The sequence below is a fragment of the Tupaia chinensis genome, unplaced genomic scaffold, assembly GCF_000334495.1.
Source record: "Tupaia chinensis unplaced genomic scaffold, TupChi_1.0 Scaffold000683_1, whole genome shotgun sequence".
In the NCBI taxonomy this organism is placed as follows: Eukaryota; Metazoa; Chordata; class Mammalia; order Scandentia; family Tupaiidae; genus Tupaia; species Tupaia belangeri.
In genome coordinates, this window is record NW_006160206.1 from 1 (window position 1) to 22365 (window position 22365).

General features: G+C 38.6%; 1 protein-coding gene across 1 annotated transcript in view; it reads right to left on the minus strand.

Moving 5' to 3' along the window:
- Positions 1-332: 332 nt before the first annotated feature.
- LOC102490825 (phosphatidylinositide phosphatase SAC2) overlaps positions 333-22365 on the minus strand; it is a gene marked incomplete at its 3' end in the record, with an annotated part of 143405 nt that continues 121372 nt past the window's right edge. The window contains 9 exon segments of the mRNA XM_027776563.1: positions 333-461; positions 921-994; positions 2057-2128; positions 11392-11590; positions 13365-13482; positions 16429-16557; positions 18354-18474; positions 19762-19839; positions 21205-21329. Of these exon segments, the coding sequence (XP_027632364.1) occupies positions 333-461; positions 921-994; positions 2057-2128; positions 11392-11590; positions 13365-13482; positions 16429-16557; positions 18354-18474; positions 19762-19839; positions 21205-21329 (1045 nt within the window).

Below are 22365 nucleotides of genomic sequence, written 5' to 3' on the forward strand. Positions count from 1 at the left end.
AAAAAAAAAAAGAACTGTTCTAACTCATGTTTATCTAAGTACTGTGCTAAATGCCCAGGCAATACCCATGGTCCCTGCCTGCTACACCAGGCTTCTAATAAGGCCAAACACATTCAGAATTCCCTCTAGAATCCCTTGCCTCAAACTTCATTTAAATGATTCCCTGCACTTCTGGGAACCAGATTTACTATTTCAAGTCTCAAATCCCAAAGCTCTTCCCTGATCAGTTCTCATTCACTTGGTTATGGTATATACTGTCCCCAATTCCATTTGGCCTTGTAGCAGCTGATATAAAATTACTGCTCATCAGTTTCATCACTTCATCTTTTTACCTTTTCCGTCCTCTTCTGGATTGCGCATTACAGCTCTCAGTGTGTGGAAATAGCCACTTGCTTTTTTGTATCTGTAGTGCAATCGCATGCAGGAGAACTTTGGCTTACCAAAAAGAGTAGGTTCAGGACCTAAAAACCCAAATCAATATGTATAAAGTCATTATCTTTCACATAACATTCACTTCTGTATTTTAAAAGACTAACACGTGTTCATGAGGTAGTTAGCACATTTTCCTAATGATAATCTAAATGATAATGATAATCTAAATGATAGCACACAAAATTTAAGCTTATTGCTTTGATTCAAAGCTCTTGCTTTGATGAGGCAATAAAAGCTCTTCTTCAGTCTCATTTAAACTTTCTCAATCCCTGGGTTAATCTTCATAAGTTAAATAACAAAAGGAATACGGGTATTTTTAGACTATGCACATTACTAATTTCTGAAGAACAGAAAGGAGGTCCTACAAAATAGATTCCTTGGAGCATTTCTTTCTAGTTTCTAATGGACACACTGGTTGCTTAAATAACTTGACTCACTCTTGGAAGCAACATGTGCTTTCTATGACTTGGTTAGTATGTTAAAGTTACCTATTTCTATTTTTTCCAGGTCTTCTAGACTTAGTCGTTGATACTGGTTTACTTTATCAACTTCATCATCATAACTAGATAAAAAGAAAGGGAGTAAAAAGAAAATTAAAATGAAAAGCACATTTAGCTTTTCAGCTGAGGTACATACAACATAAGCAAACTACAGTTTTCCACAGCACAATACCTTCTGGGGTAGTTAAAAAGTTAAACTAAAATATTTAAAAACTAGATTAAACAGGAATAGCATACATGGTTTAACAGCTAAATAAAAACTGGTTTTAGATCTGACACTAAAAAAAAAAATCAATTACAAGGTAATTTCAGTTTTATAGAAACTTCAAATAAATGAAATAAATAAACCTAAAACCTAACCTCCAAAAGGCAAGCAAAACACACATACACACATGTTTACTAAAGCTATGTATCTGTGAATAATACAGCAGATAAGTCAATATCCAAAATCAAGAATGAAAATCCACATGGTATAAGCCAACAGGCATCTAAAGCAATGATTAAAAATAAAAAAAAATGACAGCTCACACAAAGCCAAAAATTAGTGAATGTTTACTTACAACATATAAAATTAAAATTAAATTCTGGTAAGGTATGAGGAAATGAGTCCTTGTACTTTACTAGTGACACTGTTAATTGATAATCCTTCCAGAGAACAAGAAACCACAAATCATATAGTCCATCATACCCTTGAGGTCAATGAGAAGCATGCATTCGTGTGTGTACAAACACACACATTATTTACATAAAGATGGCTGCACCATTTATAACAGAAAAAAATCAGAAGCAATTCAATGCCTTACAATGGGGAAACAACCATGGAAGGGTAGTACAAACTGATATATGGCCTCTAATAATAAAAATACAGACTATATCAAAAGTTGGGAGATGTCCAGGAAAGAATACGGAATGCTAAAAGAACACATAAACACATCAATTATAACTCCCAAATCCCATTTTCTATCTGATAAAAGGGTGTCAGATTGATATAACACTTAGATAAAAGGATTCAATGAAGATTCATAAAATATATAGCAAAACCAGATTCAAAAGCTGTTATGAATTCTACAAGTGAAATTATTCAAGTTTGAAAAACAAAACCTTTAAATCAATAAGCAACTTACTAGGCCACGTAGTAGGCAGAGTTAGAAAGCAGTAACAGCACATCCACATCTCTGTGAGTAGCATCAATGAGGCTAAACAAACATGACACAAGGAATTAAATATTTTCATCTGCATTTTTACTAAGCTTATTTTTACCAGCAGTCACTTATGACAAAAGATTGGCCATGAAGGAAGAAAAGAAGAAAATCAAATAATCAGTGAGCTCTACTTCTCAAATTAAATGTAATACAACCTATTCATTTAGAAAAAAATTCTTAACAAAATAAACAGATCTGGGAAGTGGGGGTGGGTGGGGGGAGGTGGAAGGAAGGGCTGGAGCTGAGGAGAGGTCCCTTCCCAGAGAGAGGCAGCCACTATGGAGTCCTCTAGGGAAATGGGATAATTGAGTGGCAGGCAGTTGTTGAAAGATGGCAGAGATGGCTACTGGAAAGGAAAATGTTGAGATTGAGAAGAGAGAAATCATCTAGATTATCTCATTACCTGACCTTCAAAATAACACAGCACACATTTAGAATATATACTCATGTAGAATACATCTTTTCAATGAATTTTCCAAAGTAACATTTATGTGCAAAAGTAGAGCAAATCCAAGCAACCTTTGCATTTTTCTCACTATACATTAATTTACCTGGCTTTCAGGGAACAAGTAAACATTTCCTATTTCTAAGTCCACTTAGCAATATTTATATCCACTCTCAAATATCATCACAATAAAGGTTAGAAACCAGATGAACTATTAAACCAAAACTACTGTAAAATACACACCCTTGTAAAATTACAAGAAAATGATCAAACAACACATACAGAATCTGAACTCAAATACTTTAAATATTAATCAGTATTAATGACAGTTTTTCCACCAGAAAGTAGAGATTAATCTGTATTCTTGTAGTGCTCTCCAAATTCCAAGTGGACATTTCTGCCTTAGAATTTCATAGCTACTTGCTATACCTTATCAAAATGCCACCGGAAAGCAATAGTAAAAAAAAAAAAATTTAGAGGGAACTTAAAAAACACTAATCTGCGTAAGAATGAGGTCATTGTTTAAGGGGTACTGCGGGGAAGAATTAACCAAAATCTTAAACTGCAGTTTTCTACATCAGTGGCACCTTGTTGCAGTGTAACTCTAACATAAGAGTCTTACTTTAAAATAACAAATGCACCCTAATTTTCACCTAAAATAATATACAAAAAAATACAGCAAATGAGATAACAAGATGCCAGAACCTAACAGACAGATGGATTCTAGGAGCCTAAATTTGAGCACTAGCCAATTAATTGATGAGGGGAGAAAAAAAACAAAAAACGGAAAGTCAAGGATCTGGCAGCTTCACTGAAAATCACCCACGAACGCCGTAAAATGTTATTTATTGTAGTTTAGTGCATCGATACTTACGTGCACTCTGAAAATTGTTGCTTGAGTCAAGCCATAAAAATTACGTCACGACTTACGTCATGACACAAATTTTAATACGAAATAAATTCTACTCCTACTAATTACAGTGTTACTTTCATCCTAGTTTCCTGTTTTGGCATTAACATTTACATCAGTCAAACATGATCCTCAGTCAAAAACATTATGTCCTTAATGAAAAGCACTTGGCACGTAACAGGCGGTCGAAAATGTCAGCCCTCCCCCCAACCCCATTTTTACTGAAGGCTTAGCTGCAGTAAATACTTAATTCCCTCCCCATCCACCCTTCCCCTTTAAAAACAAAACATAACAAAACAAAAAGCACGTTTAATACAAACGATAAACGAAATGAATAACCCTGTAGGTACTCCCCACCCCCCACTGTTTGCAGCTCTAAAGAGAAAGCTGCTCTATTCGTTTTTGTTTTCCCGCCACTGAGGCAAGCCCTCCTTCCACACTATGAAGACAAAAATTGCCAGCACCACATGAAGCCCGACCACCGCGACAATGGTCGCATAAAAGGCGCTGTCTTCAGGGGACATTAACATCAGACTTTGGAAAAGAAGTAATTTACAGGAAAAATATAACCCCACAGGAAATTTAATCATAAGTCCTGCAAAAAGGAGAAAAATCTTGAAAAAAAATCTTGAAAGTCATGCCCAAAACGCCGTCAGACTTGGGTTCGGCGGCAGCAGCGGTAGCTGCCCGCTGCGCGGTAGGTGGAGGCCTGTGGGAGCGCGGCATCGTTAGTCCGTCCGTCCGTCAGTCCGTCCGTCCGTCGATGCCTCGAAGCTCAGAGAGCCGCCTGCAGCCAACCTCGCGCCTGCAGCGAATGCGGTGAATGCGGCAACTGCGATGCGGCCGCGCCAAGTCACGCCCATGGGACACGTCTAGTTTCCGGGACGCTTACTTCCGGCCGCGGCAGGTGGCCAGTGCGCATGCGCACTCAGTCCTGCGCATCCTGCGCCCTCCATGGAGGGCACCGACCCCGGCCCCGCAGGGGAGCAGTACCAAGGTGGAAGGCTCCCGTGAGAGTTCACTACCGCCTTGGGAAGAGACTGTACCCACGGCCCGAGGGCAAATGGGATGGGATGCAGTGGACAAGCATCTGTCCCTTGTACCACCACATGCCTAGGAAGAACGGCTGCCGCAGACCTAGCCACTCAACTAACGGTGTAGAAAGAAGCAATTTACTTCGGTGTATGAAAAGCGAGTTGAATAGGGCTGGGAAAAGTAGTTGGCTTTGTGGAGATGTTGAAGGGCACCTGCCTCTACAATAGCCCTGATTTCCCTTCAAATTGAAAATTCCTCCTTCCCGCAGCCCATAGAGTCAATTTTCTACAATAAGTGTGGGCAGGAGAGGAAGAGGCGGGAAGGACCCAAAAAAAAAAAAAAAAAGCCCAGAGAGGTTTGACCCGTACATGCCAGAGTCTAAATTGGAATGAACAGAGCTGTGCTCAGTGTTTGAAGAGGGATTAAAAAAAAAAAAAGGCTCTGGGCCTGGAGTGAGCGTCAAGTGAGCACCAAGGAAAGGAAGAAAGTAAGCAAACCACTTGTATTGGACAGTTCCAGGAGGAGTGTGGGAGTTGAGGAAAGGGGCAGAATGGCAGCCCCTCTTGCTTCTTTGCACAGGACAGGGCATTTGTACATGGCTTACCATACATTTTTTACTAGATATTTAAATAGGGCTGGAACTGCAGTGAGTTGTGTTAGCTGCTATCTCTGGCAAAAATTTAAGAGGACACCAAAAAACAAAGTCATCAAGATAACTTACTAGTACGGTGTTCTTTTTTAAATCAAAATTAATTTTAAAATGTGATGAAAATAACAGAAATTTAAAGACAAGATCCAAACTGCGCTTGCACAACCCTGCATTCCTTGTCTGACCCTGTTCCAGTAAATCTTTATAACTCAACCACAAGAAGACTCAATTAAAAGTGGACAAAGGATTGGAGTATTTTTTTTGAATAAAGTTATAAAAAGTGGCAAAAAAGGATAAATCATTTGTCATTAGGGAAATGCAAACCAAAACGGCAGTGAGATACCACGTCACACTCACTAGGACAGACTACAATTAAAAAAAAAAAAAGTATTGGTGAGGACCCAGAGAAATCAGAATCCTCATACTCTGCTGGTTGTTGCCAGTGTGGAAAATAGTTTGGTACTTTTTTAAAAATTCAACAGTATTACCATATGATCCAGCTATTTCCACTCCTTGATATATACCCAAAAGTACTGAATACAAATGTTGAAACAAAACTTGTACACAAATTTTCACAGCAGCTCTATTTGTAATGGTCAAAATGTGGAAATAACCCAAATGTCTATCAATAAAAGAATGGAAAAACAAAATGTGGTATATCCATTCAATGAAGTACTGTTCAGCTATAAAAAGGAATGAAATTCTGATATATCCTACAACATGGATGGCCCTGGAAAACACTGTAAATAAAAACAACAAATTGGTGCTAGTAAGGGGAATTTTTTAAAAAATTGTCTAATCAAGATGGATAGGTAATAGTTAACTTTGAAAACTCAAGTAAGTGTGTAATAACCATTAGAGTACAGGAGAAAATGTAAAATCTGAAGCAAGTAATGGTTCTATATCTGAAATAGCACCATCCCTAGGGGAAAAAAGGCAGAAGAAAGAAGAACCCTGAAAACCACTCTGAGACACTAATGGCTCCTGTTCCACCTCCTCAAGATCGCCCTAAGTCCAGATCCAAACCTAAACCTCCAAACCACCTGGGCCTCCGAAATGGGCTCATGGTGTGGCTAGTCAAAGGGTAATTAAAACAACAACAACAACAACAACAACAAAAGAAAAACAACACTGCTGGTGGACAGTCCCTATCCTACTCAAGCCAACATGCCAAAACATGACCTGAGAAGTCACTGGTTTTAAAGCATCAGCTTCGGACCAGCAGTTGGCATAATGGCTATGTCGCTAGACTCCCACGCAGTCGACTGTGGTTCGCGTCCCAGATCCAGTGGCTTAAAGCTCACCCTAGGCACATGTACGTGCGTGCCCAAGATCCCGAGAGGAGAATGGAGGAGAAGGACTGTGGCGTGGCCATCCCCCCTGGGGGGTGATTTCTCGCTTTCTGTCCCTCTGTCTGTCTCTCTCTCTCTGTCTGGCGAGCATACACACCCTATAGCAAAAACCTCTAAAAAAATAAAGCATCAGCTTCACTATCTATTCCATCTACCTTTTTCTGTCTCAAAAATTCAAAGGAAGTGGTTTCTAGTAAAATAGTAATGGTGAGAACCAAAAAAAAAAAATAATAAAAAAAAATTAGCAAACAGCCAACATCTCAACCACTGTAAGATGTAACCTATTTGGCATAGTCAATCTTAGGGATGTTTCTGAGACCAGAGTTGAGAGTTTCAAACCTTACCAAGGAACAGACAGGCAACACATATATTTCTCGAGTCTATGATCCCTCTGCACACTCTGATCCACCTCCTCTTATGAGAATAAGCACCTCATTCCCTCAGATACTCCTGTTGTCCTGGTTAAGCAGTGGAGATTTCCTGCTTTAGACCACAGTCAGTTTCTCCAGATTGAAAAGGCAAAAACAGAACCACTCTCAATAAAGCACTGGCTTCCATGTTAGTAGAGAAAACTCAAACTAAGTCCACAACCTACAAGATAGGAAAGACAGCACCACAGCTAATCATTCCTGGGTTGATGGGAGAATATTCAGAATCTTTCAGTGTCTCAGAGGACAAAGGTCAAAGGGAATTCCTAGGCAAGGACAGTGACTCTGATGGGCTACTTTGTAGGCCAATGATCACAAGGAAAAGGATGAGGATGAAATGGCAATGGAGACTTTGGCAAGTAAATCGGGCAAAGATAGTCTTACAATCACTCTTAGAAACTGACCATTTAAGAAAGAATTAGAGGATGAAAACATTGTGCCTTGACCTTAGAAGAAAGGCAGGAAATACAACACCAAATTGAACACTACTCAGGAGACTTAGCCTGCAGCACACAAGCCCTGGGCCTAATTAACACCTATGGTGTTACAGTATAGAACTAAAAGAGCTACAAGCTTAATTTCACTACAAACTTGTAGTGAAGGAAAAATGAGCTCTGTTTTTTGGGGAAGTACTCCTCACCAATATAGCCCCAAAGCAGCAATGACCAAAGTGAAAGAGGCACTACCCATGCTGTAAAGAGGTACTACCCATGCTGTCTAGCACGTACTATTGATGTGAAGTTATTCTTTATTAGGAGCTTTAATTGAAGAAGACGAGCAAAGACAACCACTGGCTCCCTTTTATCAGAAAACTAGATTTAATAATGCAGGGGTAAAAAGAAATGTGGAGTGCCATTGCTGGGCATTAGAGAGGGATGGTAAAAAATTAGAAAAAGGAGAAGAACCAAGAGTCTTCCAAAAAAATGTCTACACACTTGAACAAACTCATAATTAAAAAAAAAAATTAAGTTTGCTACAGGGCACATGCACTCGCCAGAGCGAGAGAGACACAGACAGAAAGAAAAGAAAGAAAAAGAGAGAGGAAAAAAAACAATAAACAAACAGAAAGTGAGAAATCACCCCTCTCAGGGGAGATGGCCAGGCTCTAATCTCTTCTCCTCCATTTTCCTCTCAGGATTTTGGTCAAACACACACACACACACACACATCTGGCCTGTTTTTCAAGCCACTGGGTCTGGGACTCAAGCTGTTCGGTCAGCTATGTGGGATCCAGCTGCCCGCCACTGCTAGCCCTAAACTCATACTTTAATTCCATTTTCCCACAAACCTTTTCAAGTACCCTCATAATTCATCATCTTAATGAACAAAAGATAAAAACACTGAAGCACAATTATATTTCTAAGGTCAACATTTGATAGGAGAACTTGAGAGATTTAAGACTCTAACTACTCAACAATGATTTCTTAAATGCCTAATCCAAGAAGAGTATTTTTGTTTCACCATTGTTTTGGTAAATTCAATGGCTGGAAATAAATATGAGACTTTTCATAAAGCTCTGCAAGAAGCTTTTAACGACTCTTAACAAAGTATGCATACCCATTTTTATTTATTTATTTATTTATTTGATAAGCTTTAAACAGCATAGCTATACACTCTGTATTTTTTTATACTTATTACCCAGGGTACTAACTTTCCACAAATTATGGGACAGGAAACAAAATCATATGCAGTGTCATCCTACAAAATGATAACTAGCATTAGAAATAAACCATTGGGGGGTGGGTCCAGCAGGTAACGTGGTGGTTAAGGGCACTGGACTCCCACATGGCCGACTGTGGTTCAAGTCCTGGGCGTGGAAGATTGCTTTCTCATTTTCTCTCTCTCTCTCTCTCTCTCTCTCTCTCTCTCTCTCTCTTTCTTTCTCTCTCTCTCTCTCATTTTGTGCTTCTCTGGTCAAATAAAAATAAATAAATAAATAAAGTTAAAAAAAAAAAAAGAAGAAGAATAAATAAACCATTGGGTTTTTCTTGATTTCAATTATCCCAAAGTAGAAACAAAAACATTTGATCAAAGGAAGATGATGTTAATAATCACGACACCTTTAAAAACACAGAAACACATAGTTAAAACCTAAGCATCAGGCAGACGTGCTACTTGCAGTTATTTCTGAATGAGAATTAAAAATACTATCCTGTTGTTATTGCATTAAGTTGGATTGTTATTATTAAAAAATAAACTAAATCACATGAATAAAAATATTTTTACCAAAGTTTAAAGAATGCAGAAATTTTCTGCTAAATTCTGTGTAAAGAAAATTTTCTCTTATTTTCAAAGTCTGTAAATTACAATCATACAGGGAACCAGCAGTTAGCGTAATGGCTATGGCGCCGGGCCCCCGACCGTGGTTCGCATCCCGGACCCAGTGGCTTAAAACTCACACCGGGCGTGTGTGCGTGCGTGCCCAAGATCCCGAGAGGAGAATGGAGAAGGGATTGCGGTGTGATCGTCCCCCCTGGGGGGTGATTTCTGTCTTTTTGTCTCTATGTCTCTGTCTGTCTGGCAAGCGCACGCGCCCTATAGCAAAAATCTCTCCAAAAATAATAAATAAATAAATTACAATCATACATAAATTATTTACTATCAAAGCAAAATAGTTCATGAGCTTAAAGTCATGGAAAGTTTCCCTATAGAAGCTATAGTCAATGTTGTTGTTGTTGTACTTTGAGAGGTTTTTGCTATAGGGTGCATGCGCTTACTAGACAGAGAGAGTCAGAGAAACAGAAAGCGAGAAATCACCCCCCAGGGGGGATGGCCATGCCACAATCCCTTCTCCTCCTCTTCCTCTCAGGATCTTGGGCACGCATGCACACGCGCCCGGCATGAGTTTTAAGTCACCAGGTCTGGGACGCGAACTGCAGTCGACTACATGGGAGTCCAGCAATATAGCCATTACGCTAACTGTTGGTCCCAGTCAATGTTGTTTTTAATTCTTGTTTATATATGTAGGTACTATCTTGCGTTTAATTGTACCTTCAAGCTTACTTTATACCCCTTTTATTAAAAACACACAAAATGTAAAATAAGATAAAAATCTAAATAGAATGCTTTAGGCTAAAAAGCTTGGTCTAGAATTTACTGAAATGTTTCTGATTTATACTATTAAAGATTATCATCTGGGACCAGCAGTTAGCGTAATGGCTATGTCGCTGGACTCCCACGTAGTCAACCGCGGTTCGCGTCCCAGACCCGGTGGCTTAGAACTCACGCCGGGCGTGTGTGCATGCATGCCCAAGATCCCGAGAGGAGAATGGAGGAGAAGGGATTGCGGTGTGACTATCCCCTCTGGGGGGTGATTTCTCGCTTTCTATCTCTATGTCTCTGTCTGGCGAGCACACGCACCCTATAGCGAAAACCTCTCAAAAAAAAAAATGGTTATCATCTTAGATTTCAGTCTAAAGAAAAGCATTCAGTCTAGTTAGATCCTGCTGTTAATGGATATTTGGAAGAACCACTTCAATCTGGATGGTTTTGCTCTAAAAAATGTTAAGTATCACTGTCCCTATTTGTTTCATGGAAGGCCAAGATTATGTTATGACCAATAAAAATAACCAACATCACTGTACCTCTTGTTGCACTCACTCATGTGCTCTACTACAAAAACCTAGATTCTGGAGGTGTGGAAGTGGAGGGTCACACACCCGGCTGCAAGGCAGTAGTGTGCCAATTTAAAAAATTGCCAGAGGGTACATGCACTCACCAGAGAGAGGGAAAAAGCATCTGTTATGGGGTGTGGTCACACTGCAGTCCTCGCCCTTCCATTTCTCCAAACTAACAGGATTATGAGCACACACACACACACACACACACATACACACACACATTTGTTTTTAAGCTGTTGGGTCCAAAATTCAAACTTCATAGTTGGCCATGTAAGGTCCAGCCTCCTATCCACAAGGCCACAGAGTGGCCTTGCCACATTTGAATATCAAATACTGCATTAAAATATTTCTCTTCATTATTGAGTTTTTTTATTTTTGAGAGTTTTTTTTGCTATAGGGCACGTGTGCTCTCCAGAAAGAGAGAGACAGAGACAAAAAGCGAGAAATCACCTCCCAGGGGGAATGGCCACGTGGCAATCCCTTTTCCTCTCGGATCTTGGGCACACACGCACATGCGTCCAATGTGAGTTTAAGCCACCAGGTCCGGGACTCAAACCTTGATCGACTACATGGTAATTCAGCAACACAGCCATTATGCCAACTGCTGGTCCCCGTTATTGCGCTTTTTTAATGGCCTCCTAATTCTTCATGGTGATGAATGCCTCAGTCAGCTTGCCTTAATACCAGCCCTGTACTAGAAACTGCCATGCATCATGCATCCATGCCCATAGCCTTAAGGACAGCTGCTAGCATTAATGACAACTTACCAACATCAGAAAGTTAAGCAAGTCAGTCAACAAGACACCACTCCAACTCACCTGGGATCACAATCAATGAGGGCCCAGCCCCCATGGAACTTTTCATCATCAGGCAGTAGTAACTTCATGTAACTTTGTAAGAGTTGGCTAATTAACTCCTGGTGACTTCTCTGATTTTCTTTATGCAAAGCTTCATGCTCTTTCTCCTTGGTAAATATGGAATAAAGATCTTCTGTCACTGGAATGCCTTGCATCAAATCTAGGATGGAAGTGGAAATATTGCTTGTCATCTTAGTTTACTAACATTTTTTAAAATAAAAGAGAAAAAGTAAGACTTAAAACTATAAAACTCATAGGAGAAAACATAAGCATATATCCTTGTGACCTTGGATTACACTTTTTTTTAGCTATGACTCCAAAATGTAAACACCAAAAGAAAAAGAGAGCCAGCAAACTGGACATCATCAAAGTATAAAATATTTGTGTTCCAAAGAGCACCAATGTGAAAGTGAAAAGACAACCATAGTAAAAGAAAAATATATTTACAAATTATCTATCTGGTAAGGGACTTGTATCAAGGATACAGAAAGACATCTACAACTCAATAAAAAGACAAATAAGTCAATATTTAAAGAAGTAAAAGATATGAATAGACAAGCTAACTTCCTCCTGGTAGGGCATACACTGACACCTTAGAAAATCATTATGATCCCATTTGCTGTGAAGTTATTGGAACAATAAGCCTAAAGGAATCTTTAGAAAAGATTCGCTAACCACTGGCCCTACACAGGGAAGCAATAAGCTCCGACTAATACTGGCCTACACCTCTCATCTGAGAAGAACACCAGCTTCAGCATCAGGATGAGCTAATCCAATGGATGACTACTCAGAGATAAGAACAGATCCTAGGTCCTCAGTGATACCTGAAATGCTAGGTCAATCAACGGAAGCAAGCTATTTTATTTTTTCCTTGAATAAACTCCCAAAATTTAATTCTTTTTTTTTTTTTTTAGAGGTTTTTTGCTATAGGGCGCGTACGCTCGCCCGACAGACAGAGAAAGACAGAGATAGAAAGTGAGAAATCACCCCCCAGAGGGGATGGCCATATCGCAATCCCTTCTCTTCCGTTCTCCTCTCGGGATCTTGGGCACGCATGCACATGCGCCCGGCGTGAGTTTTAAGCCACCAGATCCAAGACGCGAACCGCAGTCGACTATGTGGGAGTCCAGCGACATAGCCATTACGCTAACTGCTGGTCCCCCCCAGATTCAATTATTTACTCATAGCATGCATCTCCCACCTCTGGCAAATGAATCAAACTTCTTTATACCAGACTTCTAAATTCCTACTAAACTTGTGTCCAGACCCCATCATATACTAAGTAACCAGGTGGAAAGAAAACAGGACTTTAAGAAGATTCTCAGGGACCATAGGTTGGTTATGTTACATTTGGTTCTAATCTGGAACATTCTACATTTACGTTAATCCTAAAGCATTTCCATGAAAATTAAATTACAAATATGCCAATACATAATTGCCTTAGACAATCTACCCTCTCATTTCCTCTTCTAAACAATGATGATTTGTTTAGGATAATGTTTAAATCTGATACCCTAATATTCAATTAGTCTATGCTTATGGAAAGGGATGGTGTATTTATCCACAGACTGAATCTATGATAAATGGCATACAGGAAAAGAAAAATCATCTGGTTATATCGCTCAGCCTTGAATAATAGAAAAACAAACAGAAAAACATTCTAGGAACTTCTGTTCTACTTTCTATTACATGGGTATCAAACTGATAAATACATATGAAATAGATAGTTTCTTTTGTGGCTCTAACCAAAAATATTTGTCAATTTCTAATCTTACAAAAAATTGAATTTGATTTATTGGGTAAGATGCTCAATATAGAAACACAAATATATTACAAATCATGACTTATGCTAATGAAGTTGGTTTCTGTAAAATGTTAGTCACAAAAGGAATAGTAAATTAAAAAAAAAAAAAAAAAGCATTTCTGCTCCTTACCTATAACGGCTTGCCTATAAGCATCCTTAAATCGATTGAGGTAATACCTATTTGCTGAGTTAACTCCATCTTTCATAACTCCTGCTAACTTCCTTTCTCCTGTCCTTGTAAAGTCACCCTGTCAAAGAAAAAGGCATTTTAACAATTTACTCAAAACACAAGAATGTTCTCAAAATCAGTTGTGGGCTTTCAGTTCAAGATCGGAACTCTACTCACTTTTATAATTCCCAAGTTATAAGTTCTATAACTTCCAAATAATGTAAATTAAAACATCTACTAGAATTTGATTCTGATCCCAGAATATCAAATAATGAAACATGCTATTTTTGTCATCAAGTCTTCACAATTAGATGATGCTTTAGAATTTCTAGAATTTATAGGACAAAATCAATTATATAACAAACACCAAAACAACAAGATTTTTCAAGCCTAAAAGTGGTAAAATATTCAAAAGTCAATTCTCTAACATGGGTGGATAGTTCCTTCGAATTTACTATAATGAAATTTAATGTGTGCATGTGTGTGTGCACGTGTGTGTGTGTGTGTGTGTGTGTGTAGATATAAAGAGAGGAAGACCAGAGGTTTCCATACCTCATTGCATTTTACGATCACCTGTAGAACAATCCTGTGAAGATTTAAATTGTTTTGTTTCTCTGGATTTTCGTAACAAAGGTGTCAGACCAAGTCCTTAGAGAGGCAGTAACTTAAATTTCAAGCAAGAAATGTAGTCTTTTTCTTCCCAACCCAATCCTACTATTTCTACCCAAAGTAATCTCAGAAACAGGCCTGGTCCCAAAACTGACAATATAAGAACAATTAATTAGGCCATTTGCAGGAATATTAGTATAGCAACAACTATCTATTGTGAAGAAAAAGGCATGAATGCTGATCTCAAAGTAGTTTAAAATCAAGGGAAGGAAAAGTAGTTTTCTTCAAACAGTAACTTAAACAAGAACTTCTGAAGTTTACTTTCCTTAATAAGAAGATTTTGATATTTATTGCTCAACTAAAAATTAACAGCATCTGGGGGCAGCCCTGTGGCCTGATAATTAAGGGAACCAGATACCATATGGCAAATTGTGTGATTTGAATCCTCCTGGTGGCTTAAAAAGCGTGCCAAGCATTTGTGTGTATGTGTCCAAAATCCAGACAAGACTGAGAAATGGAGAAGAGATTATATTATTGCATGACTACATTTCACTGGGAGTTACTTTCTCTTTCTCCTTTTCTTTCTCTGTTTCTTTCTCCCTCCTCCTTTCCTCCTCTCTTGAGAGCACACACACCCTCTGACAGTTTCTTTTAAAAAAAGCTAGTGGGACCAGCAGATGGTGTAATGGTTACATCACTGGACTCCCACATAGTCTATCATAGTCCGAATCCTGGAACAGTGACTTAAACTCACACTGGGTACGTGTGTGTGTATGCTCAAGATTCTGAGAGGAGAATGGAGAAGAAGGGATTGTGGCATGGCCATCCCCCCAGGTAGTGATTTTTCTCTTTCTGTACCTCTCTGTCTCTCTGTCGAGTGCATATGCCCTACAGCAAAAATCTCTCTTTGAGCACTTAATGTTATCATTTGCTATAACAAAATCCTGAGATGAACTATCACCGGAAGGAAGATTAATGAAAATCTAATTTAAAATAATTCAACTACTTCCTACTGTCCACAGAGTACAATGCCCCTAGAAAGAATATTTAATTACTAAGGACTATAGTTTAAGCTTAACTTAAAATTCTATATAGACTTGCTCTGGGAGCTGGCAGGAGGCATAATGGTTAAGGCCCTGGGATCCCACATGGCTGACTGTGGTTTGAGTCCCAGATCTGGTGGCTTACTTTCTTCTCACTTTTCTTCTGTTTCTCTCTTGTTAAATTAAAAAATAATAGAGACCAGCAAATGGTGTAACGGTTATGTCCCTGGACTCCCATGAAGTCAACAATAGATTGAGTACCGAATCTGGTGCACATACATGCCCAAGACCCCAAGAGAATGGAGGAGAGCGATTGCGGTGTGGCCATTCCCCTTGGCGAGTGATTTCTCACTTTCTGTCTCTCTCTCCCTGGTGAGCACATGTGCCCTATAGCAAAAACCTCTAAAAAATTAATAATAAATAAAATTAAATAAATAATTCTTTTTAAAAAAGCTCTTAGCTCTTTAAGATCTTCAAAAGATTTTATTTATAAACAAGAAAATAATAAAATATTTCTTTAGTATTTGCTATATGTCAGGGAATGTTCTAAATCCTAACATCATATAATCCCACAATAATCCTCTAAGATAGGCCTATTACTAGTCCCATTTCACAAATGAGAGAGAATTACGGTTAAGTGATTTACCCAAGGGCACAGAGCTAGTAAAAAACAAGGGTAGGATTAAAACTCAGAGAAGACAAAGTATCATACTGGGGCCAAATCCCACTAGTATACATGTTTTGTTTTGACTGTCTTGTTTATGTTGTTTTGAAATGGTTGGCCATGTGGGATCCAGCTCTCCTAACCACAATGGGGTCAGACCTGTCTACAGAATTATAAAAACTAGTTCTTCCCAAGACAGGACATGTTCCTCCTCAGATCTACACTATCTTACCTCTGTCTCTGAGTAATGAGTGACCTGCTTGTGTCATATTTCCTGGCTTCTCCAGTAATTAGGATAGTTGACCCCTGCGCCTTGCCACAAATTCCAGAAAAAAAAAAGTCAGCTACACAGACCTACCAATAGCCCACCTACCTCTCCCTCAAAATTAAAGTTGATTTGGGAACCAGCAGTTAGCGTAATGGCTATGTCGCTGGATTCCCACGTAGTTGACCGTGGTTCGTGTCCCGGACCCGGTGGCTTAAAACTCACGCCGGGCGCGTGTGCGTGCGTGCCCATCCCCCCTGGGGGGTGATTTCTCGCTTTCTGTCTCTCTGTGTCTCTCTCTGTCTGTCTGGCGAGCGCACGCACCCTACAGTGAAAATCTCTCCCAAAAAAAAAAAAAGAGAAAAAAAAAATTAAAGTTGATTTTAAACCAGTCTATTTTGTATTCCACAGAATAATCCATATATGCTTGCTGCATGTATTTACCTTCAGAGCAGCTGTCCCTGCATACTGTCTGCTAATGGAGTCACCATTGTTGGCCCACATTATCTGGTATATCCGATTACATTTCACAGGGAGTGGCTGCTCCGGTGGCATCACACCTAATTTTTTCAGCTAAAATGAACAAATTGGTGAATTATCTGTATAAGTCAGGAAATCAGAGTATAAAATGTTTATTAAACAAAAAGGAAACATATTCATATATAATTTATGATTCCTAAATGAAAGAAATGGTGTTTTCAGATTTTTTTACAAAATAAAGAATGGCTTGGGGCTGGCAGGTGGCATGGTGGTTAAGGGCACTGGACTCCCACATGCTTGACTGTGGTTCGCGTCCTGAACCTGGCAGCTTGCTTTCTCACTTTCCCTTTCTCTCTTTCTCTGTCCCTCTCTAGTCAAATTAAAATAAATAAATAAATAAGGCTAAATAAAATAATTAAAATAAAGAAAGAATGGTTTAAAGGGCAGCTGTATGAGTTGCTACAGTTGAATAAAAGAAATATTTGTATTATTTTGGCATAATTTTTAACATGTAGGATCAGACACACATATTTTATCTTTGCCTTACATTTGCTTATGAAATAAAATTAAATATCAAGGAAGCACATAGAAAATTGTTTTGAAAAGCACATAGAGGGACTAGCAGGTGGCATAGTGGTTTAGGCACTGTACTCCCACATGGCTGAACGTGGTTTTAGTCCTGGACCTGGCAGCTTGAAAATCACACCAGTCATGTGTGTGTATGTCCCTAAAATCCCAGCAGGAGAATGGAAGAGAAGGGACTACAGCATGGCCATCCCCCCAGGGATGATTTCTCATTTTTCCTCTCAGTGTGTCTTTTTCTGTCTCTCTCTACAAGTGTATGAGCCAAGTCACAAAAAACTTAAAAAAAAAAAGGCACATAAAAACAATAATATTAATATTGGGTTGTCAGAAAAGTCATGGTGTATTTTTTCTATGCAAAAATGCATCATGACTTTTCCAACAACTCAATAGTAGCAGGGTCGTTGAGCACCCAATAAATGTTCACTCTTTGCCAGAGATAGTGTCCTGAGAGCTTTTTATCTCATTTACTTATCAAAGCAACATTATGTAACTAATATTATTACCCCCATTTTCAAGATGAAATTTAAAAAGGATAAGTTCTTTGCATGGGGTCAACATCTATCTATTATGTGGACACTCAAAAGCTTGTCTGCTGCAGTAGAGGAACAGAACTATGCCTTCAAAGAACTGCCATAAAGTTCTATTAGAAAAACAAAACAAAACAGAAACCATGCTAGGTATATCCACCTTGGGAATTTAATACAGGGACTTGGTCTTCCAGGTGTTAGAGGGCTGAAACATCTACAAGGGGAGATAACAGAGATGATGAGAGACAACGAAGGAGGCAGTTACTACTGGTAGGGCTGAGGCACAAAGGGAGGAGGCTGCGTTTACAGTGACAAAGGAACCAGCAAGCTCCAAGGGAGTTAGCTGCTGACAGGAGAAACACAGGAGAAGGCACTTGTGTCCCTTTCCTATGCCTGCCTTGTGGTATTCCTTTGTCAACCATATTGGTAGAGCCAGCTAACCCAGTGAAAACATGGTGTGCAGACTCCCAGCCTCATATATGGAAGTGTGGGTTTGGAAGTGAGAGAAAAATGACAGTGAACACATGATGCCACCCAACAGTTTAGTGGTTGGCCCCCTCACATTTTTGAAATGCGTATTTAAGAAAATGCCATTTTATTTAACCCACTTCTGGTGAAGTTGTACTTTCAAGGTTTTAACATAACAAGGATGTTTTTATGCTATTTTATGTTCTAAAGGACATTAGACATTTGAAAACAGATTTAAGCTATTTGTTTACATGTTTTAAGGAAAGGTATTTAAAATTAATATTTAAAATTCAATAGACTCCAAATTACCTGCTGTTCCATGACCACTCGTGCGATAGCAGCTTGGACCACATTGGTACGATCCAGGCAGTCCATGCAATTAACGCGAAAAATTCCTTCTTGTTTACATATTACCCCAGCTTGATCAACCCTTTTCAAAAATAGTACACATTGTTTTATAATATGAATATTTTAGTAATTAAAAAAAACACAATTATTTGAACAATAACAGCAGCAGCATTAGGTATCAATTTGCATGGAATACTATTAAGTGCAAGGAATTATTGAATCCTTCAAGGACATTATTGTTAATTTACATAATAACTTGGCAAGCGAGAGTGAGAAAGAGAAAGAGGGTAAGTGAGAAAGCAAGCCGCCAGGTCCAGGACTTGAACCACGATTGGCCATGTGGGAGCCCAGCGCCCCCAACTACCACACTACCTGCTGGCTTCCTATTATTATTTTTTTAATTGCCAGAAAGTATGTGCTCACCAGAAAGAGACAGAGAGAGAGGGAGAAAGCACTCCCCAGTGGGGTATGGTCATGATGCAATCCCTTCTTCTCCATGTCTCCATTTTGTCAAAATTCTGGGCATGCGTATACATGTGCCCTGCCACTAGGGCCAAACCAAGGTTGGCCACGTGAGATCTGGCTCTTCTAACCCCTAGGCCACAGTGCTGAACCCTAACTCTGGTTTAGACAAAATATATATATGTATATATATAAACGAAACTAAGGTACAAAAAGAGTGACTTGCCCTAAGCCACAGAACTACGAAGCAGAGCTCATACAACCCCAAGTTATGCTTTTCTATAAACTTAAGAAGAAACTTTAAAATGATACTTTGTTCCTTTTTTTTGCTCAGAGTAGAAATGCATCTAAACTATCTGAAACAGACCTAATTTACTTAACCGCCCAGGGAGGAGTCATGCAGCATGCCTTGTTCATCTAATTTCTCTGGCCACCACACAGCCTTAAAATGTAATCGAATGTTCTCTCCTGTCCTTTAAGCCAATTTTTTCTTCCTTCTACCACCTGTAGTCTGAGAATCATTTTTCTTCTCTGATAATTTTGAAATGCCTGAAAACTGCGACCCATTACCTCTAAACCTGTCTTCCCATATTAGGGACAGTGAGAAAAAGGAAAAAGAAAAAATGTAGAACATGGAGCATGAGAAGGAATAAACTTATCTCCTTAAAGAATAATCACAGAGCATTTCACTTTATTTTCCCAGACCATTTGACATCATCTCTCTGTTCAAAGTAACACTGCCTACTGATCAACAATACTCTCTTGAAAAGAAGAGCTGACATTAGGAAGTAAAACAGAAATGCTGTCTCTGCTGCTGCTATTATTCTTATACCTAATGGTACTAGACAAATATATATGATTTCACAGACCACAAGTTTGTCATAATAATTTCTTATGAAATACCTACCAGCACCACTTCATGTCAAGAATTATGTCATGAATGGCATCTGTTAGTGTTTGAACATTCTCAAACTTCATTCCTCGGCTAGAATACATGCCAAAACCAAAAATTAATACAATACATACAATAATAAAAATTTTAAACTTATTTAAGATATATTTAAGTAGTTCTGAAAAATTAAAATACTACTACATGTATATGAGGTTAATACTCTTATATATTACATAGGCAAGTATATACATGTTTATAACTAATCTGCATTGTGAAAGAAAACATACATACTTAAGAATATACTGAGGGAGGTGGGAAGGAGGGAATCAGGAGGAAAAAAGAAGCATTTCACTGGTACAAAAATGAAAAGGTATCTGTTGATGATAATGTATATGGTAATATCTATGACTTGACTGATGTGCACTGTATTCATGCTGGGAAAAACAATTTTGTACACTGTAAAGATGTAGAGTGATCAAATGTAAATTTTTAAAAATAATTATTTTTCATTTAATTTTATTCATCATTATTATTTTTTTAATTTGACGAGCGAGAGAGAGAGAGAGAGGGAAAATGAGAAAGGAAGCCACCAGGTTCAGGACTCAAACTACGGTTGGTCATGTGGGAGTCCAGCACTTTAAGTACCACATAAACTGCTGGCCCCAAATGTAAAATTTTTTTAAGTAATAAAAATAAATAAATTATTTTTAAGTAATGTAGATGTTGGAGGTGATAGATATATTGATCACTTGATCTGATCATTATACATCATATTTATGTATTAAAAAAACTACACTGTACCCCATAAATATGTACAATTATGTGACAACTAATAATAATAAAAGGTCTTAAAAAAAAGAATACATTGAAACAGATTACAGATATTGGAAATTTCTTTCTCTGCCAAATTTCCAATACCTAGGTAAATTAGCTCAAATTAGAGACAGGATTACAGTAAAAGAACCTTGCTTTCAGGATACAGACAAGTCAAAGGTATCCTCAAAATGATTCACCAATTATTGTTTTTGTAGAGTAAACTCTAGTAAAGTTTATCCATTGGAAAAGAAGTATTACTAATATAGAATAAGGAGTCAGCTGAAAGATTCCTAAATAAGGAAACTAACTTTTGCTGGGCTCAGATGCAAGCAGAAAGGAAACGCTACTAAAGGTGTTCAATGAGTGTGATCAAAGCAAGAATGGAATTCTGGGTTTCCAAGTAATTTTTGAACAAAAAGACTGTAAGTATTTGGGGAATAATTAACTCAAAATTTTAGCCAAAATAAAGTCCATATGAAAATTAAAACTAAGCAAACAAGAGACGGAGAGCAATGTTCTTCTCCAATAATGAGAAAAAGAAATTCTTCTTCCTAGCAAAGAGAAGAGGAACCAAGATCCCCATAGCAGCATCTACCACAAACATTACAACTGATCGAAACTGATTTCAGGAAGTAACCTTACCAGTGCTCGTGGAAGTCAAATGAAACATAAGTAAGATTTGAGTTGTTAAAGAGCAACACTTGTTTCAGGTAAGCATCTCCAATAATTTTCTCTCTTCCTGCCTGGTCTACCAAATTAATAATAACCTGTTAGGGTAAAGGGAAAAAAATTCAGTTTAATGAGATGTTAGAATCATAATGTAACTTTTAATGATTTATTTGGAATTGTGTTTTAGAAATATTTTACAGCTCTACTTAGAAATTAATCCACTCAAACATCAATTTTTCCTGTAAAATTAAATTTTCACTTATTACATGAATTTACATTCGTAAGAAGCATGAATAGCTTCTGACATCTGTGATAACTAATTAGAATACACAGTGAAAATAAGTTCCTTTATAAGGGTAAATATTTTAACTACCTAGAATAATATTTTTTTGGGAGGGAGAGGTTTTTGCTATACGGAGTGTGCACTCACCAGAAAGACAGAGACAGAAAGTGAGAAATCATCCCCAAGAGGGATGGCCATGCCACAATCCCTTCTTCTCCATTCTCCTCTCGGGATCTTGGGCATGCACACACATGCGCCCAGCGTGAGTTTACACTATGGGGTCCAGAACTCGAACCACGGTTGACTACATGTGAGTCTAGTGACATAGTTATTATGCTGACTGCTGGCCCTGAATATTTTTTTTTTTAGAGAGGTTTTCGCTATAGGACCCATGTGCTTGCCAGACAGACAGAGAGAGACAGAGAGACAGAAAGCAAGAAATCACCCCCCAGGGGGGATGGCCATGTCGCAATCCCTTCTCCTCCGTTCTCCTCTCGGGATTTTGGGCATGCACGCACACACGCCCGGCGTGAATTTTAAGCCACTGGGTCCGGGACGTGAACTGCGGTTGACTACATGGGAGTCCAACGACATAGCCATTACGCTAACTGCTGGTCCCATGAATAATTTTATTTTAAGAGAGGTTTTTGCTATAGGGCTTGTATGCTCGCCAGAGAGACAGAAAGTGAGAAATCATCCCCAAGAGGGATGGCCATGCCACAATCCCTTCTCCTCTATTCTCCTCTCAGGATTCTGGGCACATCTGCACATGTGCCTGGTGTGAATTTTTAAGCCTCTGGGACTCGAACCGTGGTGAACTATGTGGGAGTCCAGGAACATAAACATTATGC